Consider the following 27,746-nt stretch of genomic DNA (forward strand, 5'->3'; position numbering starts at 1 on the left):
ACAAAGCAACATAGAAACATGCCCCCCAGCCCAAATCTACCCTCCAAAACCCACCCAGAACATTTTTTAAAAAGTAAAAAGAAGCAACTAATTTTTAAATACCAAAAAATGAAGTAAAAATAAATAAACAGAGCAAGTCTCATGCTGGGACTGCAAAAAAATCACCAAAACACAAAGCAACATAGAAACATACCCCCAGCCCAAATCTACCCTCCAAAACCCACCCAGAACATTTTTTAAAAAGTAAAAAGCAGCACCTTACCAGTCAAAAGCCTCCTGGAGGTCCTCAGAAGCCAGCAATGGTGGTGGTGGGGGACTCCCCACGGGGCCTGCTGAGGCCTCAGGAGGCCTAGGAAGTCAGGGATGGTGGCATGGAGGGGACAGTATTCGCTCCATAAGACGCATGCACTTCCCCCCCCCCAGTTTTTTTGGGAGAAAAAGTGCGTCTTATGGTGCAAAAAATACGGTATGTATGTATGTATGTATGTATGTATGTATGTATGTATGTATGTATGTATGTATGTATGTATGTATGTATGTATGTATGTATTTATTTATTTATTTATTTATTTATTTATTTATTTATTTATTTATTTATTTATTTATTTGATTTATACCCCGCCTATCTGGACCACCGGACCCCTCTTCAAAGAGAATGGAAAGACTCCCCTCATGTGTGGTCCTGTATGACATCACAAGCCCTCAGGACTGGTGCTGCGGCCTTCTTCCACAGCTCGGCTAATCCTGCGTTCATCCTGACTCAGGTTAAATCCTAGACTGGGATTCCTTGCTAGGTTTTGGGCCCTCCCTGTACCATTTGCTCACTGTCCCCAGCCTTTGCAACCTTCCAATTTGATAAAGGGGGGGGGGAATAGCAACTTCGTTCCCTGGGGCACAGCTGCAAAATCTTCTGTTTCCCCGCAGAAAGCATCCATGGAACGTCCTTGAAGAAGCATTGAAGCAGATCTGGATGTCGTCCAGAAAGTCTCTCTCACACATACACATTTTACCTCAGCATCCCCTCCCCCCCTCCCCTCTGTTTTCTCTAAAACCTTACCAGGCAAATCCATATCATTAATATTTCAGCCTCAGCCTCTGGCAGGCATTGGCTACGCTGCAACTTAGCTCATCAATAAGAGCTGGCAAGGAGGGGGCTTCAGTCCACCAGATACGCTGCTTGCATCTGGCAGAGGGAGAAAAGCCAGAGAGACTTTCAGGGAAAGAAAGTGAGGGAGCGAGCAGGGCTGGGGCTGCGGAGAAAGCCAGCAGCAGCAGCAGCAGCAGCCCAGTCAAGAGGAGAAAGAGCTTGCTACAAGGCACTCCTCACTGCAGGTACCTCTCAAGCCAAACCAGTCCTCCTCATCATGGATGTCTTTAAGAAAGGCTTCTCCATTGCCAAAGAAGGGGTGGTGGCTGCTGCAGAAAAGACCAAGCAGGGAGTGACTGAAGCTGCTGAGAAGACCAAGGAAGGGGTGATGTATGTCGGTAGGTGAGAGCATTCGCTTCTTGAAAGGGCATTTGCACATGCGGTGCAGCCGGAAAGAAATCCCTGTGGGCTTCGTGACCTTGAGGGAGATGATGTTACCCTTCGTTTGCCCAGTGACAAATATCAGGACCTTTTGCAAAGAGCCATGAGTTGATTGGGTCTCTCCCATGTAAGATCATTTATTAACTGCATTTTTTATAATTAGTAAGAAGTATATGGCATGATGAAGGCAGTCTCATTTTAAAAAACACCCTCCCATGTTACCTTTGATACACTGGATCTTTAAGCTCTTGATCTGCATATGCATTTCCGTGGGAACACCTCCCATTGAACTTAGCAGGGTCTTTTTCTAGGTAGGACGGGCAGAATGGCAGTGGGGATGGTGCATAAGGGAAGTGATGTCTGCATTTCAACTGCATTGGGGACAGCGCCCGGGGGGGAGGGGACAGATGGAAAAGTTTGATGGTTGTTGTTTGGTTCTGATTTTGGATTGCTAACCATGCTGGTTTGGGATAATGATAATTCCTCCTTTCCTGTCCTGTGCTGTCCCACTTGTTTTTGTTTGCTTGCTTGTTTTCTGAATAAGAACAGAGCAATGCTAAGATCAGGAGGCATTGAGTTCCTCTGAAGTGTGTGTTTGTAATTCAGGGTTTCACCTTTAGCTTACTTGCAGGGGCTCGTCATACTGCAAAGGAGTAAAGGAGGCAGGACTCTTCTGACACACATAAAATCTGTATTGGAGGATCAACAACTACTGAATTGTACTATCAGTTGAGAGTTGCTGAAGGGAGCTCCGTTCTTGGTCTTCCCAAAAACACAGTGGAGTCCCTTTCCGTTCACCTTGTTGGGTTAACGGGAAATTGTCCTTGAAGCTGATTGCCTGGCAGAGAAGCAGTTGTAAGCATTGCTCCAGTCTGGGAGTAGAGGACTTTCAAATGTTTGCAATGTTGTGAGTCTAGTAGGGCTTCTTTCACATACTGGAATTGAAATGGTGTAACTGGGATGACAGGTAGATGGCAGGAAGGCGAGATAACAGAAAGAAATCAATGAGTGAAGAAAGAAAGAAGGATCTCTGCAAATACTTCCTTCCTGCTGTGTGAGCATGAATCTGGAAACATAGTTTTAATAATTTTACTCTTACCATGTTTTCCCGAAAATAAGACAGGGCCTTATATTAATTTTTGCTCCAAAAATGCATTAGGGCTTATTTTCAGGGGATGTTTTGGTTTTTTCATGTACAACTATCTACATTTATTAAAATACAGTCATGTCATCTTCTTCTGGTTGCTGCATGATGGTGGAGGGCAGGATTTCACTTAACTAGGGCTTATTTTTGGGGTGGGCCTTATATTACGAGCATCCTGAAACATCATACTAGGGCTTATTCTCAGGTTATGTCTTTTCGGGGAAGCAGGGTAGATGAGAACAGAAGTGATGGTGGCTGGTGGCCACTGTAGTTGGTGGGTTGAAAGATGCAGCACACAATAGTAGGGAGAGTCCGAGGCAAGCATGGATACTTCCACAGAGACATTGACCCTCTCTCCCCCTCCACAGGCAAACAGTCACCATATACACACCTGCCTTTAGAAGGAAGACAAGTAAGGGTGGAATGGATGGGGTAGACACACACGAGCAGGCAAGCGAAGAAGCAAGCAGGCTGGAGGGATCCTGCAGTGGGGTAACCCCCACACACTTTTCCCTACAGAAGAGCCAGTAAACAGAAGGGTGGAACACAATGGTGATGTTCTCATATACCCTCAGTCAAAAACATGATTGTGTTATGGGGCCATCCTGACCCTACAGCTAGAGATCGGTGCCCTAGCACCAGGTTTCTGCTCAGTCATGGGACATCTGACTGAAGAATTCATAATGGTGAGAAATGCTTTTTTTCTCTATCTCTTTGCAGCTGATATTTTGCACCCCTGGTGGCCTTTGCTTTTGCAGTCTAAATGCAACCATTCAACCTACCGAACAAAGACTCACCTCTTCCCACAGCCTTGACCCCAACGTGGCACTTTCCTCAGTTACATCGCTTGGTACAGAGTCTTCAGTCTGTTTCAAGAGAGGACATTTTGTCCCATTAGTTTCACTTCATAACCATAAAGTTTTGCAGTAGACAAGAGACATCTTTGGGTTCCTGTCCATTGTGTCACATCATCAGCACATATATTGCTGACTGGTAAGATATCTCAAATCTTCCAGTATATAATGAGATAGCTATGGTTTCTCTTGCCTCCACCCTCAGTTGCTGCTGCAAGCAGGTATTTCAGCGTGTGGCACAACATATGAGAGAAAACACAGACGACAGAGCGATAGGGGAATTTATAGCTATCTCTTGTTCTGATTTTATGAGAGATGTAAAGGGTGTTCCATTTATTGTGGGGTAAGTCTACTCTTAGTTCATATGTGCAGAGAGGCTACTATGAATAATAAATGATTCCATTAGCTGTATTTATTAAATGATGTAAAGGGTTTGCATAAATGCAGACAAATGTAACTTGTGTTAGTAACATTAGTGAAGTATTTTTTTTAAGTTGGAAGACAAAGGATTTTAAAATAAGACTGCTCCTTTTCCAACATAATTTTGAGTAACAAAGAGCTGGCATTTCAAGTTAGATATGGCCAAAGTCGACAACCACAACCACACACACCTATTGAGACACTGCTAGAACAAAAACACACTGCGGGATTATTGCAGCCTGACATGATGAATCTCCATAATCCCACCAGATTTAAGAGGTTTGTTTTGTTTTGTTTTGTTCCATGGCACACCCAAAGACCTGCTTGCAACAACATTTGAGGGGAAGGTAGCGAGAGGAGAACAGAGGGGAGAGGCTGAAGGAAATACAGCTATGGTGACACCTTCTTATGTGGAAGATTTGAAACATCCTACTGGCCAGTGAGAAAGCAAATTAGACCCTTACCTGGATATATTTTAAAACTAGGCACTGAATGATGCAGCAAATTAGCAGCCAACCTATCCTTGCTTTAGTGGCAGTGATTTTATTATATATATATATATAATATATATATTGTCTATCTCCCCAAGGCCCTGACCATGAACAAGCTGCAATATACTGATGAGTCACTGCAGAGTGTGAGAGCCTCAGCTGGTTTTACAAGGGCCGCTGCAGGACACGGCAGCTCTGTTTATCTAACTGCAGGATGAGCAAAGCTCAGGATTATCAGATCAACGTTTTGAAAAATCTAGACTCTGAAGAACCACCAACCAGAGCTGAGTACAGAAGATATATATTTACAACTGCATATTCTAATTCTGGAAGTTGTTTCCAGTATGTGAACTGATCTGAGCTCACAGTCCCCCAAAGAAGCCACCTAGCACCTTTTTCATTCCAGAACCCTCATTTAGGTGTGTGTGTGTGTGTGTGGGAATATCGGTATTGGTACACTGTTGGGAGTCAGACCCCCCCCCTTGCTAAGCCATTGCCAATCTAGTTCAGGAGGCAGTGGCCTTTTTGGTGACCCAAGGAGGCCTTTCCCATCAACTGCTGATCAGTGGCTAGTCAGGTAGAAGGAAAATAAAAAAGTTTATATCAGTTTTCTGTAATAAGAATCCAGATCCTGCAACTGTCATCTCGACTCTAAGGTATTATGTTATTATAGGCATTGTACATTGTGACTTAATTATCAGTGAGGAATCTAAGTATTGCCAACTAGCTAAATATTCCTAGTGAGTGAATAGCAACACAGGAGTAGACATTATAGTAAGGGGAAGGGTGTAAGGTTTTAAGGCAACTAAGTAAAAGAAAGCTAATGAGCATAACCTGGAGCAGTGTCACAGTGCCTAAGTGCTGTATTACTACTTCAAACATAACCTTTGCTACATAATAACTACATGGCCTGAGCAAACGAAGAGAGGGGTCATTCACACATAACTTTAAAAGGTTAAGGTTAAGCAGCTCAGTAGAACAGAGGACCAAGCAGGGTGTTGATCTGCATCCAATTTGTCTCTGCTTCTGTGAAAAAGGTTGCCATAAGTTAGAATGGTCTTGATGGCGCACAATTATTATAATGTATACGTATGTATAGATGCAAATTTACAGACAGATACTGCTGTTTAATATGTTCCTTTTGAACCATAGCAGGGAAGATTGTGATCCAGGGAATAACTGTGACCAGGTGACCTGCTGCTTGGTCTCCATCCAAGTGCTAACTGTAGGTGGTCTCTCTCTCTCTTCCCCTTCTTATGGGTCTTTATTTTTCAACTAGACTTGGTTGGGACAGTCTTTCGATTATTTTAGAGGATGTCTATCCCTAAAGCTAGAAACCTTTACTAAATTTAATTGCTAAGGGAGGAGCGAATCACAACAGATAAGAATGCTGGGATGTGAGTGTATGAAGACTGTTTTGCCCAGTCTCTTAACCCCATCTTTGTAATGTTGTTTTTTTTGTTGTTATATATTATTATTCAAAAATACCAGACACAGCCAATCAAAACTATAAAACATGGACTGGTATTATATAATAGATACAGGTTTTTACCAAAAAACTAATTCTGGCTCAAAGGACCATCCCTGCATGGGCACAGGCCTTGTTGAGGTGGAAGGGCTAGCATGCCTCAGTGAGATTGAGAGCTATGCTAGTGGTCTCCCAAGCCAGACAGGTCTCAGCTGAGAAGGCAGACCAGTTGTGTCCATCAACCATCAATTATGATGAGAGGAGATAAACAGAAATGCATACCGGATTGGTCATCACCCAGGTCAACAGGGGCTGTGTCAGATTCAATAGCTCCAGGACATCTGGTGACAAATGGGCTACAGGGCTCAGCAGACCCTGTTGAGGGACCAAGACAGGCTGCTGCAAAGCTACTGGAACAATGTAAAAGCAAAACTTCGACTCCCACCAAAAACTGAGAAATTGTTTGTTTGTTTGGTTGGTTGGTTGGTTCAATAGGGGTGGGGAACTTTTTTTCTTTCTGGAGCCTTTGGGCCCTCAGAGAGAATCTATTATGAGACACAAATCATCCATGGCTGAAACTAATATGTCGCCAGGATCAAAGGGGAAAATATGCAGTTCTGCACCTTTCCTCATCTCTTTGCTATCTTCGTCTTCCCATTATTTGGCTTCCTTTTCTCTCTCTTTTGCCTTTTTCGACCATCCCTCCTGGCAGGATTTGAGTTCCAGTCTAGAGGAAGGCGCTTGCCTGTGGAAACAAATAACTGTGGCAGGAATAGGGAACTTGTGTGATTCTCCAGAGGTTGTTGGACTACAAACCCCATTGACCCTCATAATCAGGTCTGCTGATTAGGACTGATGAAACCTCAGGTGCATTAGCAGCTGGATGGTCATATATTTTGCATCCCTGGTCAAAAGCCAGTATTAGCTGAGTGATGTTGTGTTTGTGTGTGGGTTGTTTAACAATGTGAGATGGAAGACCAAAATTGTATGGAAAGCTTGCCCACAAGACAGAAATGATTCCCAAATTTTGGGGACTGGGGCCAATAGAAAAGAAAATGGGGGACACAGTGCAAATCTGGACAGCAGGGTGCTTAGGGTGGGGAAATCAGACCTCTCCCCCTTTAAGAATAACATATTCCAAGAATGCTGTTGGAAACACACACAATCTCCTCCCCTGCTCATAAATTATTTGTAGTGTTGATCTTTCTGAGCATCTCTTTCCTGGCTGGCTCCAGGTTTGGGGGACCTTTGGGAGCACACCCTCTGAGATCTCCTCTCTTACATAAGTGAAGCCCCAGTGGGGTTTGCTTGGGGTGGGGCAATGGCAAGCCCTCAAGAGCCCCAGAAAACTTGCCGTGGCATGGCCAACCCTTTACATTGCCCACAGTCAAGACCAGCCCCCACCGTGGGCAGCAGAGTGCAGCTTTTTCCCTTCCCACCAGGGAGGACACGTGCCATTCCAGAGAGCCTTTCTAGCTCAGACAACACACTCTTTCCCAGAACTAGCTGGTCCACAAACCCTGGGCTCTGAGGGATTTTGTGCTGTGGCACCCTTTTCACAAGGGGGACAGCCCTATGGGAAGCAGCAAGGATCACTTTATGTAGCTGACAGTGCTCTCCAGAGAGCCTATCATCTTTTATCATCTCCTCAGAGTGAGGCAGAGAGTGGGTGGCATTGGTAACAATGGTGTATGTGTGCATGTGTGTGTGCGTGCGAAACAAGAAGACCGTTGGGAGAATTCAAGCTCCTATTGTCCAGAAGTCTCCAGAAGACTGTGACTTTGGGGCTAGCCTAGAATCAGAGGAAACTGAAAGGGCAGCCAGATCCCAGGTCTTCTTGGTCCACCACCACCTATGCATCCACCCACAGGGACAGGTTGAACTTGTAACCTTATACACCCAAGCTACAGGCAATGGTTGACCTGCCACAGTCTGTTGTGGCGTGTTTTGCTTTGTTGTTTGCAACAGCTATTCTCTGCTGGCAAAGCTTCGTGCTGCCAGATCGGATTTCATGCCAGGCATAAAGTCTGAGTCACTGGGTGTGGCCCTTAAAGAACACCAAAAAGACCGTTACAGGAAGGGCATCTCTCTCCCCCTTGCCTCTGCTATTCTTTCCATCTCCTTGGCCTTTCAATCCCAGAAGTTAATGGTGAGGCTCTATTCTCTTGTCCTTGCCCCCCCCCTTTCCCAACAAGATTCCATACCTTTAAAAGACACACAGAGACACCCCTGGGGGAAAAACCCTCCATCGAGGCAGTAGGAGTGGGAAGGTGGCAGCCCAAGCCAAGCCTGAGAGATGCACCAGCGGTTCATTTGACCTTTTCTCCGAAGTGACCTTCATTGCAGAAAAAGCTTTTTACCTGCTAAATTTCTGCCCTTCTGGCTGTCCTTGCAGGCAGAGCAGCAGGGCCAGTAACAGAGGCTGGTAGCATTTTAAAAAATATACAAGAAATTAGACCAAGTTAATTATGCTTCTTTGCATCTCTTTTGCATTTGCTCAGGCAGCAGAGTAATTAATAATGCGTGCTAATTAAATTAGTAGAGCCGCTCCGCCACTTTCTTCACTGGCCTAATTCCTTTCTGTCTCTAATCGCCTGACATGCTAAAATTATTTAGCAGGGAACACACCCTTTTTTGGCATGGCAGGGAGACAAAACTATTCACATGCTCGATTTTGGTGTTACAGGTGAGTGCAAAAGGTACAAGCCAAGATTAAAAAAAAAAAAAAGGTGACAACCATCACCAATAAAAGTGTTGTACATAAAATTATAAAAGAAGCATTTTTTCATAAGCAAGTGTAAAGTTAAAAGGAGCTTTGCAAATTAAGCCCCCCCCCATTTCAATTAAATGTGATTTAAGATAGAGCAAATAATAGGTCATAGGAGCCAATTACTGGATTTTTACACCAGGCCTCTAAGATTTATTTTTGCTACTTAGGCAATGATTTGCTGCATAGCCTGTGTCTCTGCAGATGGTTGGTGTATTATTGCAAGTATACTGAGATCCTTAGAGTGGACCCTTGACTTACAGACGGCTTGACTTACAGACTTTTTGAGTTACAGACTTCTCTGGCCGCAAAATTTAGGTTTGACTTGTAGACTGAGATTTGACTTACAGACCAGAAAAAAAACAAAATGGAACAAAAACGGCCTGTTACGGGATTAATTGGTTTTCAATGCACTGTAGGTCAATGGAGACTTGACTTACAGACTTTTTGACTTGAGAACCGCCTTCCAATACGGATTAAGTTCTCAAGTCAAGACCCCACTGTACTAAAATCTCCCATCATTCCTAACTAGAGTGGGGAAACTTTAATGACACAAACCAATATTTATTTGTGCATGGCACTCATCAAGTGTTGATGTCCTGTGATGGCAATGACAATTGTGGGTGTGGTGCATTTGTGGTACATTTCTGGAAGGTTTGGCCTATGATGACCTTCATTATTTCATTTTCAAACAATCCATTAAGACAAGCAAGGACTTGGTTTGCTTCTTTTTTATGCCTACAGTTATTTTCTTTTACCATCTGGGCCTGTAATAAGCTATGGGTGTAGTGCATGATTCATTTTCCCTTGACTAAGTTAACATAATACACACATAGCTAACCGACAGCACCTTTGAGGTTGAGGGCATGGATGCTCCCATTCTTGTTGGCTACTAAGCAGAAAAAAACAAACAAACAAAAACACACGAGCCAGGTCTTTGGCCTCTTAAGACCAGAAAAGCAAAAGACAAGTTCATTTGTTGTTTCTATTGTTTTTAAAGTTGAGAAACGGTGTGCCTTCATTCTGCTGCGGCTGGTGACATCAAGACAAGATGAACACAAACAAGTGATTAACTTGTGGGAAGTTACGATTTGATAAACACCCAGGATTTACTATGCATTACACTTGGTGACTGGGGAAAAAATAATATCATGCTTTTGTTAATACAAATAACCGAGGAAATCCATAGCAGAAAATGTCTACCTTTGCCAAGCTGCTTATCTGTCCCAGGCCACCCTGTGGACAGTGTAAACTGGGGTGGGCAGCTGTAGCTCCAGAAATTTTTTTGGAGTGCAATTCTTACAGTTCTACACCACTAACTATGTTGGCTAGAATTGATGGGAGTTGTAGGTAAAAAAAATACTTGGAAGGTCCATGTTGCCTACCCCTAATGTAGGCAGTACATTAATGATTTTTTGTATTTTTTGATGGGTTGTACTTTTTTTGCAGCCCAATTTCCTTTAATATATGGATAAATTCCAACATTTCAGTCCTTTGCCTCTGCAGAAAAACCCATGCTCACATGCATATGTATACAAGCATACACATACACATCTTCTTTTGAGGTTGCATTAGTTTCCACACTGAGGCTGTACAAGCCCCAAATCCACATCTCATTAATCTATGGGTTTAAATCAGCAAATAATTGGTCAAAGAAATGCATTGTTGAAAAAGACAATATTTGAAATAGTGGAATATCAGACCTTAGGAAAAAATATTAAAACAATGATTTAGTGATTGGGATCCAAAAAGCTATTTGGGCCACATGTTCACACATTTCATCTGCAAATATGCCAAATGTGAAGTAGTGCTCCTCTAAACCAGGATTATAGTTAGGGTAGCTAGTTACATATCATCAAAAAAGAGGACATTGGCCAAGGTGAGTCACCCACCTTAAGCAGCTAAGGCTGGGCATCACAAAAGGACAGTGAACAGTTAAGTAATGTATGATAATAGCATTTTTACTGCTCAAGAGGGTGTGTGTGAGAATGTTTAATCCTAAGGTGCCAAAGCAATTTTGCTTACTTTGGGTACAATGCACCCTGGCAGGGAGACGATTTGCTGTTCTGCAAATTGGCTTGGACCAGCAGTGCTCTCATGTTGCACGATGACCTTCTCTAGTGTAATGGAGAACTCAGTGGTTTCCACATCAGAGGTTGGGAGTTTGATTCCCCGCTGTGCCTCCCTGACAGGGGCTGGAATCAGTCACCCATAGGGTCCCTTCTAACTCTGCAGTTCTAAGATGATGTTGATGACGATGATTATATTATCTTTGTGCATGTGTCACTCGACATGTTTTAAGTTAATCCCTTTTCTTACACAAATGTCTAATTCTTTTCTTGCTGGTAGGGTTTGGCTGAAGGTTCAAGGGCTGAGCAACTATTACGCTCCTTCTGCATTGTGGTTGTGGAAAACCAACACCCATTTACTCAAAACAAGACTAACAGATGTGTTGTCTCTTTTCAGGGGCAAAAACTAAAGAGGGTGTAGTGCAGAGTGTGACTTCAGGTAAGGTCATCATGCATTCCTATGTTGTATAACCTTCCCTCTGGAACAAGCTTCTTAAAGAAGTTTGCCAGGCACCATCCCTCTGTTTTTAGGAAGCTGGTTAAGACCAAATTATATAAACCTGCCTTCTGCTAACATGAATGTTGTCCTGAGAAGTTCAAATGGGTTTTAACTTAAAGTTACTTAAAGGTAGTTTTAGCTAGTGACAGGGTTTGTTGTATTTTATTGCATTTTTTGTATTTATTATATAGTGTTTTAGTGTATGATTTTCTTGTATATTGTGAACTACCTTAGAGAGTGGCAACACACTATACTGGGGCAGTATATCAGTAAGTTAGTGTGTAAGTAAGAAGCAGTTTTCATTTTATGTCTTGGTTTCACTTGCATAGGTGGCACCTCATAACTCTTGAATATGTACACCTGATTTCACTTAAATAATCCCCTAACAGCATCAGAAAACCCAAAAGAAAGTATTTCCACCTGAGCCAGCTCTTTCATTGGGCAGAATGAGGCAGCTGCCTCAGACAGCAGATCCTACTAGGATTCTGGAGAAACACAACTGGATCTGTAGCACAGGACCTGGGCCTTCTAAACGATGCTGCCTCCATCACATTTGGTTCATCAACTGCTCCTGTGCCTGGATCCAACTGCCCGTCATATCCCTTTGTTATATGGATTAGGGAGTAGACAGTACCAGCTTTTTCCCTCAGGCTGCAAAATGTCCCCGGCCACCCTTGGGTGCCATGTCATTTTTTACTCATATGATTTATGGACGCTCTGAATGTTCTGGGGGAGAAGAAAACTCAGGTGAATTTAACACTCTGAAAGAGCAGTGTAACTGCATCTTGTTCCTATGTTTAGTCTTGAGCAAGGTTACAAAATGGATGGCCAAAGGCTGTTATTTTGTTTTGTTTGGATTACAACTCCTGGAATTCCCCAGCCACTGGCTTGCATCACAGTAGAAGAAGCCTCTTGTCTCCTGAAATAGCTACAGCCAACTGTGTCTCAGGATCAGCCCAAGTCCTTTTGCTTGAGATGTGGCTTCACCCAGGCTGGCAATGGAAGCCAGCCAGACTTATAGCTGCATCTTATTTCAGGACTGGCAATGGGAACGCTCTCTTCTCCTGCAGCTGAAAGTGCTGTAGCAGCTGAGGCAGCTTTCCTTTTGAAGGAACCCCAGGAAAAGTTCTTCAGAGGAGCCCTCGCCTCTGTCAGGGAACCCTAACACTATTAGCTTGCTGTGATGGCTACACTCAAAGCAGCTGAGCCTGGAAACACTTGTAGTTTTCCCCCAATGTCATGACTTTATGTCATGTATGAAGAGTTCTGGGCCATGAATAACAGTTTTATTATTTTTCAATGTATATACAAAATTGAACAGAGTTTTCTTCCCTGGTAGGAATAGCAAGGCAGGGGGGTAACATTGAAGGGATCACAAAAGGGCAGGGATCACCCATGGAATCTCCCTGCCAAGAACCTGTGGCCTCAGAGGCTACCTGGCCTATGATAGCTTGCAGAGAAATAAAGCAGGCCATGTGGTATGCCTAACTCTGTTGTTCATCACTATGCTATTGCTCCTTGCTCCCTCAGCCAGACAAAGGATTGCTATCTCTGAGATTTCAGACCCAAACCTGGGACTGGAGCAGGGAGGTCATTGTGATGCCACAGAGGTACTGTATTTTTCCGTGTATAAGATGCCCCCATGTATAAGACACTCCCTACTTTTCTAATCCAAAATTAAGAAATCTAATTGGGGCTTAGCAAGGGGGGGGGAGGGATCAAAGTGCTGCAGGATAGCTTTTATCCCTGCTTTCCCCTCCACTTGTTTTTGTTCTCCCCTCAGTTTACTTCTGTGTATAAGACGACCCTCAATTTTTACTTTTAAAGATTTTAGACAAAAGTATAGTCTTATATACGGAAAAATACGGTAGCTTCTTGTGAGGTTACGGAAGCCCATTGTGCAACCATTGGAAAAGGGGGTACTAGTTTTGGACTGGCTTATTATGACAGTGCTTTCCGTGCCTTGCGGAAGCTGTGAGTAAATGGGCCAGAATCCAAGGAAAACCTAGTACTTGTTCTGTTTCCTAACCATTGTATAAATCCATCTCTGGCCTGTACTACACGACTGCAGTTGTGGGTAGGTGGATGAGTGACATAACGTTGTACCCATTCATTTTTTTTTCATACGAAAAACTGGCGTATCAGGATGAACATATCAAGGCTGCACCATTGTGGGTGGAAACTTTTACAATGAGTGCTCTATTAGATAGACAGACAGATAATAATCATTAATTATGTGACCAGGTGCAGTGGTCAGGGACAGAAAAAGGCTTAACAACTCAGTGGGTGCTTGAATTCACCTGTTCTCCTGCTGTCATGGGAAGAACTGCCAATTCTGAAAAGATGATGCCTTCACTTCTAACGTGCTTGCACATACAAAAGCTCATCCACTCAACTTGCTTCTGCTTAATTTATAGTCGCTGAGAAGACCAAAGAACAGGCCAATCTTGTGGGTGAAACTGTAGTGGCCAGTGTGAACACAGTGGCAAAGCAGACCGTAGAAGGAGCAGAGACCATTGTAACCACCACTGGGGTTGTAAAAAAGGTAGGTATGGTCCTTTATTGTTGGTTTATGTTTAGGCCAGAATTGCAGCTTGCCTGAAATGACACATCTTTCTCCCAATAGCATCTATCAGATAATGTTGATGTGTGTGTCAGGTGGAGGGACCACTTGCAAAGAAGAATTGAATGACAGGTTGAATGAGTTTTTAAATGTTCCCTTGCAACCCCTCTCCATGAGCCATTTCCTACCCTGGTCAGGTTGACTTCTAATTTTTTACTTATGGATCTTCTCCATAAGAGAAGCCTTTGGGTCACTTCAAGGGTCAGCATTCTGTTTCTATAATGACTACCAGTTAGAGGCCCATGAAAAACCCACAAGAACATCAACAGTGTAAACAGCAATCTCTTGCCTGTACTCCTAGACAACTATTTTTTGGGTGGGGGGATGTTGCTTCCAAGATTGGAAGTAATATGTAGCAGTCATGACTAACAGCTCTTGATAGGCTTAAGCTCCATGTCTTCCTCTAATCCCCAATTAAAGCCACCTCTGGGTCAAATTATACATGACAGTGTCAGAAGATGAAATTGCATTAGTGTTGCAGAGACATAACTGGGGCAGATAAATAAAGTATGCTGATTATATACTGCTCCATAGTGCTTCAAGCACTCTCTGGCTGGTTTACAAGTTAATTATGCAGGTTAAATATTACTCCTACCTCGTGAGCTGGGTACTCATTTTACTGACCTTGGAAAGATGATAGGTGAGTGAACCTCGAGCCATCTACCTGGGATTGAACCCTGTGTTTTGAGCACAGTTTGACTGAAGTGCAGCAGTTTAACCACTGTGCCACAAGGCTCAGTTAAATCAGATTTAATAAAGGAAGCCCAGTTTACCGCCTGATGATCAATGGCAAGGCAAAGCAAGCTAATTTGTGAATTCTGGGATGTGTGATAAGCTCCTGTTGTACCAATCAGATGTCTTCCAGCACCTAAGGAGTTCTTTCTTTCAAAGATGTACTGTCTATAATGTGATCCTCAACTGGTAGCTCTCACATCTTATGGTAGAAATTCCATAATGCAGAGTTTCTCAATCTTGGGTTATCAGATGTTTTTGGACTATAACCCCCAGAAATCCTGGCTGATAGAAGTTGTAGCAAAGACTTTTGGGAGTTTTAGTCTAAAAACATTTGGGGACCCAAGGTTGGGAACCACTGCCATAATGTAACCAGGCACTGGCCAAATCCTGTTGCATAACTTTGCACTGGCTTGAACCAGATGGGGGCATTGGAAGTAATAAATTTAAATTGATTAAAGCTTTCTATGCCCCTGTTTCTAAGCTCTATAGGATTCCCTTTTACCCTACTGAAGCCTTTGGAAGCCATGGGACAGGATGGGGAGATCCCATTTATGCCATCACAAAATTATGCAATAGGATTTTGCCCACTGTGTGAAGAAATAGCTTTGTAGGGAACCCACAGTTACAAGCCTTTGCCTTGCTGACATACTTATAATAAAAGCCAGTGTTAATCAAGGAAGATTGTGCTTCTGCTGGTTTTTGACTCATACAATTTTTGCTGTTTGTATTGTTGGGTTTTCTGCTTGTGTTAATAACGGTCTCTTGATTAACATTGTACATTGATATCAGAGAGGTACAGTACATACTGGGAAAGTGCCTTCCTGTATATCAAGACATAGGCTTAGTTTTGAAAAGAAAAGTGCCACAGTATAAACTATAGATTTTTATCCTTGGGGCTGCGCTTCTGTGGTATGAAAGACTGGTTTTCACCAGAGCTCAAAGAAGGGCAAAATAGTGAAAGGTGGCTCTCTCATACCAGCCATCCTTGCCCCAGGTATACACACGTTTTCCCACACATGGCCTAACCAGCCCTTTTCCTATTCTAGAGCACTTTTGTTCTATATTATGGCAAACTTAAATCCAGGTGGCTGACACCCGATCCAGCACTCTGCCTTCCTTCCCTGTATTTCACCAGTAGTGCTTAGTGAATGGTGAAACATGACCTGGCATTCTTCCGAGCACAAGTGTGTTACTTTACAGTGCCGTGAAAAAATAGGGAGAAGGCCCAGAGGTGCTGCCCCTTGGGAGCTATCTCTGGTAATACAGTATCTAATTTAACCACAGCACAGAGAGGAAACCCTCTGGGAACAAAACTATGCACATGGGGTTCTGCTAAGACATTTTGCTGCCTGAGGGAAAGGGCACGATGGCATCCATTTGCTTGTAGAGAAGTCACCTGGACTGGATTTCAACAGAATAGTGTCCTCTACCACAGCAAAGGCAGCCACCTGCTTTAGAGGGCCCAAGAAGGGTCATGCAGTTGCCAATGGGTCTCTCGACAGATAAGAGTAGCAGAAGGAAGAAGTTGCCCTCTCCCTGAGGTAATTACCTGACTTTGCTTTTGGTTAGGACTGGCCCTTTATGATCATGAGACGGATACAGTCAAAATGTCTTTCTTTTATCAGCAGCAGGTCTTCAGGGTTATGAAGCTGGTATGGTAGCGTTGTTATCAATCCCCAGTGACCACACACCTATCTGTTAGAACAGCTATTTTCACTCCTATCCCAAAACCTGATAAATAGAAGGGTGGGGAGAAGGGTGGCAGTGGCTGTATCAGACAAAGCATCTTTCTTATATTTCTTGCTCTTGACTGGGTGCAATTCCGTTCTAAATGAGCTGACTTCCATGTAAATGTTCCCAGCTTAGATCATGGCTCCATTCTCCTGACTGGATAATGCCAACATAAGCTTGCTGCATTGCAGGCATTGGCTATGTGATCATAAGCTAATGCCCACTAAATTTGTAAATGAGCCACAGAGCCTGGATAAATTATCCAGGCAGCTAAAGCTTTGCCATGTTTTGTTATTTCACTTCTGTCTAGATTTATTAAGGCTCAAGCCAATAGGCCAGAACATTTTAGAATATGAAAACATACGATGCCGCATTGGTGAATGGTGGCAGTAAGAAAGGATACCTGAATGAAAGTAAGCAGCAACATGGTCTTTACCCTTCTTGTCTGTGGAGGAGATAACATGAAAAGCAGTCGCTGGTTGCAGCTAGATCCACCATACAACACTATAATGCCTTGGCCAGCTTGTGAGAACACCAGGTAATTTAAATAAAAGTTGTTAGAACCTTTCTAAAGAGGAAGCTGGCCTCAGCTGTTCAGTGGGCTGTCTGCGAGCGTCAGCATTTGCTCCACATGGCAGCTGCTGGCCCCAAGCTTCAGTTCTGTTATATAGCCATGTGTAGTCCACTAAGGCCAGCCTGTTAGCATACCCTTCAGGTGTCACTGCCAACAGCGTAACGAAGAGTAAATGAATACAACACGTACCAGGATGACCCAGGCCGGGAAAACCAGGATATTTTACCTCAGGCCCCCTCCCTCAGCTTCTGCTTGCACCATTGATTCCATCTCCCTCAATCCTGTTGTTTTGCTCAAACCGCCTCTCCCACCCATGGATGAATCCTGGTTAAGGGGAAGGGCTCGGACCTCCATCTACCTTGGTCCACATCCAGCCATGTAACAAAGGTAGGGGAAACTCTTCAGCAGTGTGTAACACTGTGAAATGTTGAGAACAAGTAGAGATGGAAGCACAAATAGAAGGCTCATGATTTAGCATGTAAAGTCCAATACCCTGTTACATCTAGTCTTTCTATTTCTAGGCAGTCAGCTTTGCCAGGTTATGAGACGGGACATTAAAGTGGGGGAGATTTTAGTTCAGGCTGACACGTCTTCATCCTGCAATTGTGTGGGCTCTCGCCTTTCAAGATGCTAGTTTCCTGCTTGGTTAAAAATAGATTGGTGAGTCAGAGAAGTGAAGTCATGGTGAAGAATATATTTCTGAGACATAAGAGGAACAAACAGAACACCTCAAGCCTCACAATTCAGTACTTACTTAGCGAAGGCCAAATCAGACATGCAAGGCAGTTGCTTGTACTGTATCTGAACTCTGTTGTCTGCCCCATTCACATATTAAATAGGATGGGATGTGTGCGTGGCACATGGAAGACAAGAGGGACCGAGTGAAATCTGTCTCTCCCCCCCCCACCTTGTATGATCTTGCATTTACATGTACTTTGATCTGTAGATTTTATCAGTGTTCTCTCTCCTCAACTCACCTCCAGTATCAAAAAGTGAGCTGGGGAGAAACTTGATCAAAATCTATACTTTAGCAAGGGAAAGGGGTAGGGCCTGTTTGTTCTTTTATGGCATAGCTTGTAGATCAGAGTGTTGGAATGTTGCTTACAGAGACCTTTGGGGTCACAGTCCAGAAAATTCTCTTCTGAGAGTTTTGGTTTGGGAAAACAATTTGTCTAGGCTCTGATACAGATGCTGTCCTTATTTTACATATTCAATGCATGTTAAAGTGTATATTAACTGGCTCATATATCTAACGTAGTTTCCTGAGAATGAGAGTTGTTTCTTATGCCTCATCAACTCTACCATGTCACTTGTGTGGGACAAAATTAAAATTACTGTAAAATTAAAATATAAAATGCAAGATAAATTGCACAAAAACACACTGGTGTCTGTTAACTTTTCTCAGTGCAGATGGTATGATTTAGAAGCTGATTACCTAAGGTTTTGCTCCTTTATGTGGAGTCATTAACTCATCCAAGTATTAGCACCACTGCTGCATCCATATCATACAACCTCACTACCACCAGAAATATATATTTCAAGAATTTCACTCACTATAAAGGTATAAAGCTGAATACATGAGTAATATAGAATGACCAGGTACAACTTTAAGGATGAGGAAAGCCAATGTTGACCTTTTTTAACATGTAAAGTGAGCACAACTGTGGTCTTCTTCTGAAGAAGATAATCAAAAGCAGGTTTGTATATGTTAAAATGAGCACAGGAAGGGGATGTGTAAAATGTGCCAGTGATAACTATATTCTATTTTTCTGAGAATCCCCACTTTCATTGAATATGCTTGATAGTGTGTGGCCACTATCTGGTGAATATCAGGAGCCAAAGTGATGTCTAAATACAGTTTTTAAGGACTCCCTTAACCTTTCTGCTGGTTAGTGAAGACAGAATACATGTTGTGTGCTTTTGAGGTCTAACTGTGCTTTAAGTATGTGTTTTAGGGAATCCACATACTCGGTGTGTGAGTGTTCCATAAACATAAATGTAAAGAATGGAATACTGGTCATAGTGATGGCTTTGTGCAGAAGCTAAATGAGCTTTAAATTTGCAGAACTGCACCAACAGGATTTTGCCCTGTATTTGAGTACCAGTTTGGTGCAGTAGACTGTGATAGACAAGAAGTTGGAAAACCTGGTGTGACAAACCCAGACCTACTGGGATATGTCACACAGTTACACTAAGCTGCCACCAACCATTCCCTATAATAAGTCACACAGACCAGGGATGGATTTTTAAACAATAAAAGAATAAGGTTTATTTTAAATACAAACAGGGTAAATAAAACAATCAGGTGAATAAAATAAAGTAACGTGGCTTATTCTCACACACACAAGCATACAGTTTGGTTCACCTAGAACCTTTAACTTAAAGCACAGACCCTGAACCCATCAGTTCTGGCTAACCAACAGACCCCTGAACCTATCAGGGTGGTACTCTGACCCACAGTAGTACCCTGTCAGACACACAGACTCCCACAACAGCTTCTTCTTCCCCAGCTGCTGCTTCGTCCCAACCCAGTGTCTCACAGTCTGTCTCAGCATCTTCCTCTCACACACCGGCATCACATATTTATACAGTACAGCCCCTCCTCCTGATGTCCCGCCTTCCACTCCCCATAGGATGGAACTTTCCCTCCAAACCCATGACAGACAGGTAACATCAGTGCTGTTATGTAACACCTCCCCTCTTTAAAAGTTGTTTTGTAGGGGGAAAGCTAAAAGTGCTTTTCACCAAAAAAACAACCTGCATAAAATACACAACAACATTTATACATACCATATAATACTTACATATACTTACACTCCAAGTTAACCATAGCAAATATGCATTTAAACATTTTACCATATACAGTACATCAATTTACCTTTATTAATACCAACCAAATTCAAAACCAGGTACATTTTAACTTTTTGTTTTCATTATATACATATAGTCCATGTTCTTTCGCCGTCTTCAGTCTTCAGGTCTTCTTGATAAGGCGTCAGCAACACAGTTCACTGACCCTCTGACCACCTTCACTTCAAAGTCATAGTCCTGTAGATTTAAAGCCCACCTCATAAGTTTACTATTGTGGGTTTTCATTGTCTTTAACCATTGCAATGGTGAATGGTCAGTACACAGAATAAAATGTCTTCCCCAGATGTAAGGCTTGGCCTTCTGGATCGCGTAGACTATGGCCAAACACTCCTTCTCCACGGTTGCCAAATGTCTCTCACCTTTTTGAAGTTTCCTACTCAGGTAGGACACTGGATGCTGGTCACCATTCTCATCCTCTTGGCACAGAACTGCTCCTACCCCGCTGTTAGACGCATCGGTGTAGATGATAAACTCCCGGTCGAAGTCTGGAGCACGCAGGACAGGATAGTTGATTAACGCCTCCTTCAACCTCTGGAACGCCGCCTCACAGTCGCTGGTCCACGGGATGCGGTCATCAGCCGTCTTCCTCGTCAGATCGGTCAGCGGAGCCGCAATCTCGCTAAACCTCGGGATGAACTTTCTGTAGTAGCCCACCAACCCAAGAAATGATTTGACCTTTTTCTTGGTGTTGGGTCTAGGCCAATCACGAACAGCTTCTATTTTGGCCTCCAGGGGTTTTATCATTCCTCCCCCTACCATGTGACCCAAGTATTTTATTTCTGGGCTACCCAGCTGACACTTGCTGGCCTTTACTGTTAGCCCTGCTGCACTTAACCTCTGCAGCACTAACTCCAGGTGTATCAGGTGATCTTCCCAGGTATTACTGAAGATCCCTATGTCGTCAATGTAGGCCACTGTAAAGTCATTGAGCCCTGCCAAGGTCTGGTCCATCAGCCTTTGGAATGTGGCTGGTGCATTCCTGAGACCAAAGCTCAGGACTCGAAACTCATAGAGACCAAAAGGGCTGCAAAAGGCAGTCTTTTCTTGATCCCTGGGATCAATTCTTAATTGCCAATATCCCTTTACCAGGTCCAATGATGAGATGAACCGACAACCCCCTATGGTTTCAATCAGGTTGTCTAGCCTGGGCATTGGGTAGGCATCAGGAGTGGTTACACGGTTTAACTTCCTGTAATCAACACAAAACCTAATGCTCCCATCAGGCTTGTCCACAAGGACTATTGGAGAGGACCAAGGGCTAGAAGAGGGGACGATTATGTTCTCCCTCAGCATTTCGTCCAGCTCCTTCCGCACCTTGTCCCTATAGGGTCCCGTTACTCGGTATGGGGATACTGCCTGCGGGGGTGCATCCCCTGTGTGGATCCGATGCATCACTCCCTTCACTATCCCCGGCTTGTTGGAAAATACCTGTTGATATTTATTAAGCAGCATTTTTAATTCTTGCTGCTGGTCTTGGGTGAGTGCAGGACTGATCTTTACCTCCTCTGGGTTGTATTTTACTTCCCCTCTACCCTCCCAGAAGGGTAATTCAGCTTCCTCACTCTCAGCTGCTTTTATCGCGAATAAAACCCTCTGTTCCCCTCTGTAGTAGGGTTTTAGGGCATTCACGTGAACCACCCTCCTTGCTTGGTTCTCCTCTTGCTCTATTAGGTAGTTCAGGTCTGACATCTTGGAAATGACCCTATATGGTCCTGCCCATTTGAGCTGCAGCTTATTCTCTCTGCAGGGCCTAAGCCAAAGCACCTCCTCCCCTGGGTCAAAGTGCCTCTCTCTAGCTTTGCGGTCATACCATGTTTTCTGTTTGACCTTCTGCGCTTGCAGGTTTTCTGCTGCCAGCTCTAGATTTCGCTTTAGGTCATTCATCAAGGTGTCTATGTAAGTCACAACGTCTTGTGGGTCATCCTGGGTGATCTGCTCCCAATTTTGTTTTATCAAATCAAGGGGCCCTTTCACCCTTCTCCCAAATAAAAGTTCGAATGGACTGAACCCGGTACTGGCTTGTGGCACTGATCGATAAGCAAACAAAAGGGATTGCAGCTTCTGGTCCCAATTGTTTGGATTCTCTGCCAAGTAAGCCCTAATCATGCGCATTAGAGTCCCATTGAACTTCTCAGTTAACCCATTACTTTCCGGATGATAAGCAGTGGTTTCCTTGTGCTTTATTCCACAGATTTGCCATAAGCGTTTCATGAGCTTTGACGTGAACGATGTGCCCAAATCTGTGATTATCTCTGAGGCAAATCCCATCCTGGACATGTACCCCACCAAAGCATCTGCCACTGTGTTAGTTTCAATATTAGTCAAGGGTATGGCTTCAGGATACCTTGTGGCATGGTCCACAATTGTTAGGATGAACCTGTTCCCCCTCTTTGTGGCCTTGGGCAAAGGTCCCACAATATCCACCCCTATGCATTTGAACGGAGTGTCAATCACAGGCAAAGGGCACAACTTTGCTTTGGTCCTATCGCGGTTATTCCCCTGCCTTTGACACACATCGCATTGTTTACAGAACTCCCTGATCTGCTTCCCTATGTCAGGCCAGTAGAAATTCTGTGTGATTCTCTGCTGTGTTTTGTTGACTCCTAAGTGTGCAGCAAACATGTCAGAGTGCCCCCTTTGTAAGATCATGGGGCGATACTTTTCAGGTACCACCAGCTGACTTCTGATCCCATCTCCCCCTTTTGAGATATTCCTCAGGGTTTCTCTATATAAAATCCCCTTTTTCTCCAGAAATCTCACTGGGGTCTCAGGTGTTAGCTGGGCGTCAGTCACCTGTTCAAAACACTTTTGGAGAGTGGCGTCTGCCTTTTGCTCCTGTCCAAATCTGCTGTCTGTGGTTAAGGTTTCCACCACAGCTTCTGAACTTCCCCCACCTGCTTCCGTCTCTGGCTCATCATTACCCCCCTGAACTGTCCCTGTGGTGGCTTGTGAGCGTGTAATCACTAGCACCCGTTTCACATGTTCAGCCAGGTCATTTCCCACGAGCACGGCTGCTGGCAGAGTCGATGAAATCGCTATCCGCCAATCTCCCCTCCAGCCTTGAAAGTTGACAGGTACCTCTGCTACTGGCAGAGAGATTATCTGCCCCTCAATCCCTGCCACCTTCATGCTCTCATTTGGGATTATAAACTCCCTAGGAATAATATCTGGATGGCACAGGGTTACCTGGGAACAAGTGTCCCGCAGCCCCCTATACTGACGGTCAAGTATTCCTACGTCCACCCCTGCTGTCTCAAACAACTGAGAATCTGTTTTTATCAGCAAGCAGCGCTTTACCTCCAGAAGAGGACCATTTTCCTCAGCCTGATCAGCATAGGTAGCTGTTCCAGACTGAGTAGTCATGGCAACAGGCTCCCTCTGTGACAATGAGCTTTGCTCTTTCTGGACACAGAACACAGCTTTTGGCTTGGTCCCACTAGAATTCTGAGGCACCATTCCTTTTAGCTGCTTTAATTTCTCACACTCTGAGATTAGATGACCCTTTCCCTGACAGAAATAGCATTTTCTGGTATATTTTGATTCTCTCTCATCTTGTTTTGGTTTTCCCTCCAAAATCTGAGGTCTTGGTTTCATGTCTGAGGGCTTCCCTTCACCATGGGCCCCTCCCCCTTGCTGGCTTTTCCCTGGTCCCTGAGAGTACTTGCTGTAGGTTTCTTTGGGTTTACCTACAGATTTCCCCTCACCCAAGGGCTTTCTTATTTGGGAGATAAAATCTGCGATCTCTGCGGCTGCTGCCACAGATTTCGGTTTCCTTTCCCTCACCTGGAATTTCAATTCCCCCTGCAGGACTGAATAGAACTGTTCCAGGGCTATCAAGTCTTTAAGCTGCTCATAGGTCTCTATTCCCTCCTGCGATAGCCATTTCTCAAGCAGCCTCACCAATTGGGCCCCCACTTGGGTAAAAGTCTGTTCTGGTTTTTTAGTGAGGGACCTGAACCTTTGTCTCAGCTGCTCTGCATTTATCCCATGTCTTGCAAACACCAGTTTTTTAAACTCTGCAAAATCTTTCATCAATTCCTCAGGCATCTCGGCATAAACCTCAGCCAGGCTACCACTGATTAAAGATCGCATGATGGTCATCTTCTCAGTTTCCCTCACTGAGAAGTCCACAAACGCTCTTTCCACTAAGGAAAAGAACACCTCAGGACAATCTCCCTTGTGGTACACAGGGAATTTCTTCAGGTCAGCCTTAGACAGTTGGCCTCCCTCAGAATCCCTATTATTATTATTGTTCTGGTTCATCAGTTCCAGTTTTCTTAATTCAAACGCCATTCTCTCTCTCTCCATTCTTTCTTCCCTCTCCATTCTCGCTCTCTCTAACCTTTCCTCCATTTCCCTCACCCTCAGTTCATGCTGTTGGGCTAGGAGTATTTTCCTGAGTTCTGGGTCCTGCTCTCCTGTGCTGTCACCCTGCACTGAGCCAAATTCATCCTCAGAACCTTGGTCAATCTGGGGGTCTTTCACTTCACTCATGTCTGCTACTTGGCTTCGAGTCAAGGGCATAACCCCCCTCAGAACAGGCTGCTTTAAAAAGTCAAGCCTCAAAATAAAACGACCACTTTTTTCCTTTTTGCCTCAGAACCAGCTCTCCCTAGTCTGCTGTTCTTCAGCACTAAATTTGTAACAGTATCGAGTCAGAGCCTACCCCCCTCTGCTGGGCCTCTCAGCTGGCAAGCTAGCTCGCTGTTGCTACGCAGTTTTGCCTCAGCGTTTTCCCGCCAAAACTAGGCTGCCTCAGAGCACCTTAATCTAAGTCTCCCCAGTTGGCACGTTCTTCCACTAGTGCACCTCCCCGTGAGGTACACCTAGAAGATTACCTACGCGCCTCAGACTGTCCCTGACTAGACCCCCCTTGCTCTGGGCACACTTGCCAAGGCTTTGCTGGACCGCTGGACAACTGGACCAGTCGTATCCCACACGCTGGACACCAATCAATGTGACAAACCCAGACCTACTGGGATATGTCACACAGTTACACTAAGCTGCCACCAACCATTCCCTATAATAAGTCACACAGACCAGGGATGGATTTTTAAACAATAAAAGAATAAGGTTTATTTTAAATACAAACAGGGTAAATAAAACAATCAGGTGAATAAAATAAAGTAACGTGGCTTATTCTCACACACACAAGCATACAGTTTGGTTCACCTAGAACCTTTAACTTAAAGCACAGACCCTGAACCCATCAGTTCTGGCTAACCAACAGACCCCTGAACCTATCAGGGTGGTACTCTGACCCACAGTAGTACCCTGTCAGACACACAGACTCCCACAACAGCTTCTTCTTCCCCAGCTGCTGCTTCGTCCCAACCCAGTGTCTCACAGTCTGTCTCAGCATCTTCCTCTCACACACCGGCATCACATATTTATACAGTACAGCCCCTCCTCCTGATGTCCCGCCTTCCACTCCCCATAGGATGGAACTTTCCCTCCAAACCCATGACAGACAGGTAACATCAGTGCTGTTATGTAACACCTGGGTTTAAAGCTCTGCTCAGCCATGAAAACTCACTGGGTGACAGTAATGTAAAACCACTTCTTAAATATTTCATGCACTGTACAGTACTGTGAAAACCCTGGGAGGGTCACCATCAGTCAGATGGAACAGGAGAGCACATAACAAACACAAAAACTGGCATACTTATAGAAAAGTCCTTATAGAATTGTGTCCTTATCACTGGGATAAACAACAGGTTATGTTTTTGCTTTAAAGTACTCCCCTATTTTTGACCAACCTGAAGAAAGTATTCATTGTTGTTGTTTGGCATACATGATGAAACAAAGAATTCATTTCATCATGTAGTGGAACGAATTCCCAAACAAATTTCCAAAGAAAATGGGTTCAACTAACCAAGCAAGATGCTGCCCAAGATGTTGCTATATATTAATTTCTTCTCCCTTTAAGACTTGCAAAATAATTTAGTGCAGCTCTACCATGGTCCACCTTCCTCAACTTTCCCCCAGATAAACAGCCTTTGGAGTTTTGACTTGTAACCTGTTCTTCTAAAGGATTTGCTTTGGCTCCTTGAAGTCAAGATGTGAAGCTTCTGTGCTAACATGTGAGTCCTCAGAGAGCTTTACTCCAATAAGTGTGTACCCTTTTGTTTATGGTCTGCAGGAGGATTTAGCACACCCAGAGCAGCCTGAAGAGCCACCTGAGGAGGCTGCAGAAGATGACGCCCCAGTGGAAACCACAGAAACCAGTCCAGAGGTAAACCACAGTCACAGCCCAGCTAACCCCAGAATCCTTGGCTGGTCTGGGGTTTTTCTCGCCATCTATTGTTCTTTCCTTACTTTCTCTGTGCTGAGCTGGTTTCCATTTGTTTTCTGCATACAGGTGATTTCAGATCTTTTTTCTGCCAATCTTTATAGTCCAAATGCTCCCATTTTCTTTTTTCCAGCTGCAAGTCCACACATGGCCTATTTTCACTTTATTAGGCTAGAAAAAACATAAATGGTTAGAGGGAATTAAAAAATAAACTAAGAGAAGTTTTGTTTTCAGTGATGTACAAATACATCTTTGCCCCATTTTTGCAGGGCAAAACCCTCCAAAATCTGTTTAACAGATGCAAAAGTAGACAAATTATTGCAGTACAGACTGTCATAAGCTCTGGAAAAAGAAAACAGCCAGCAATTATTTGTCTGTTTGCAGTCTTTATTTGCTACCATCATTATTTCATTTGTAGTTCAGGGACCGACTTTCAACGGAATAAAGAGCAGCCTTCTTTAAGAAACTATTGGATAAATTTATTTATATAGATATATGCGTCTATTTTGAAAAATTAAGCTCAAGGAACTGTGAGAAATCTCAATTCTCTTGCAAGATCAGTGTCTTGACCTTAAGTATCAGCACACATGATTCCTCCAGAGAAATATTCATTTAGCTATTTATATTTAGTAAGTAAGTAAGTAAGTAAGTAAGTAAGTAAGTAAGTAAGTAAGTAAGTAAGTAAGTAAGTAAGTAAGTAAGTAAGTAAGTAAGTATCATTTATATGCCACCTTTCTCCTGAAAGAATCAAGGTGGCCAACAATATTAAAACAATAGTCGTTCAAACATACAGATGCATAGTCTCTTACAGTCTGATCACTTGCTTACTAAGTTGGATGCAAGGGACTCCAAAGGCCTGTCACTGCCCTTTTAGTGTTTTTTGACTATTTCCCCACAGTTCTGCAGATTCCCACTCACCACCCTTCTGGAGTCAGTTCTATATAGTTAACATGAAACATTAACCTGCTTTCTTGTCTTTCTTCTTCCCAGGGTGAAAATGAAGGAAATTAACCCTCCTCGGGTCTTCTAGTAGGAGGGGGGAAAATAATGAGAATCCCAGGAGTAAATGCAGAAATGTTAGCTGACACCAGAGCAGGGAAAGCACTCATACCGTAGGCTAACTTCATTTGGCACTGCAGTCTTTCACTTGCCTCGTATCAAACTATCATAGATGTCTGTCAGACTCTTGATCATATGTGTTAGGGGTGACTTTGTGTGCACAGCACATTGTGCGTCTCCCTTTCTGTCGATTTCCTTTGTGCTTTCTTCTTTGCCCATCTTCAAGCTTTCCAAGTGCGTGGCCTGGTAGCTGATGTGTCTTAGCACAGTTGTGGTTGGAATCGCCGAGCAATGTCTTTTGCCCACTAGCATCAGCCCTCGAGATCCCTGGAAATGGTGGACATATTTTCTTTTCTAAAGAGACAAAATAAAAGAACTTGTTTCAATGAAGTCTTTGTCTTCTTCTCCTTGGTCTTAGTCAGCCATTGAAGAACAGCAAATCTGCTGTGATGATGATATGGGAAAAAAAACTGTTTTCACCAGAGATTAGAGCAGGGCGAAAAGAGTGCAGGGTGGCTCTACCACACCAGGCTAGTAGATTTTCACAAACAGGAAGGTGGTACAACAAACCCATCCTCGCCCCGGATACACACACATTTTCCTGCACATGGTCTAACTGGA

General features: G+C 43.7%; 1 protein-coding gene across 1 annotated transcript; it reads left to right on the forward strand.

Annotated features, from left to right (window-relative positions):
• Window positions 1-1,039: 1,039 nt before the first annotated feature.
• On the forward strand, window positions 1,040-27,515 carry SNCG (synuclein gamma). The gene is made up of 5 exons (XM_020805953.3): window positions 1,040-1,485; window positions 11,139-11,180; window positions 13,658-13,785; window positions 25,917-26,009; window positions 27,057-27,515. Exons 1-5 carry the CDS (start codon window positions 1,365-1,367, stop codon window positions 27,075-27,077), a joined length of 405 nt encoding a protein of 134 aa, XP_020661612.1. The 5' UTR covers window positions 1,040-1,364; the 3' UTR covers window positions 27,078-27,515.
• The last annotated feature ends 231 nt before the right edge of the window (window positions 27,516-27,746 follow it).

Source organism: Pogona vitticeps, chromosome 3, assembly GCF_051106095.1.
Source record: "Pogona vitticeps strain Pit_001003342236 chromosome 3, PviZW2.1, whole genome shotgun sequence".
Lineage (NCBI taxonomy): Eukaryota > Metazoa > Chordata > Lepidosauria > Squamata > Agamidae > Pogona > Pogona vitticeps.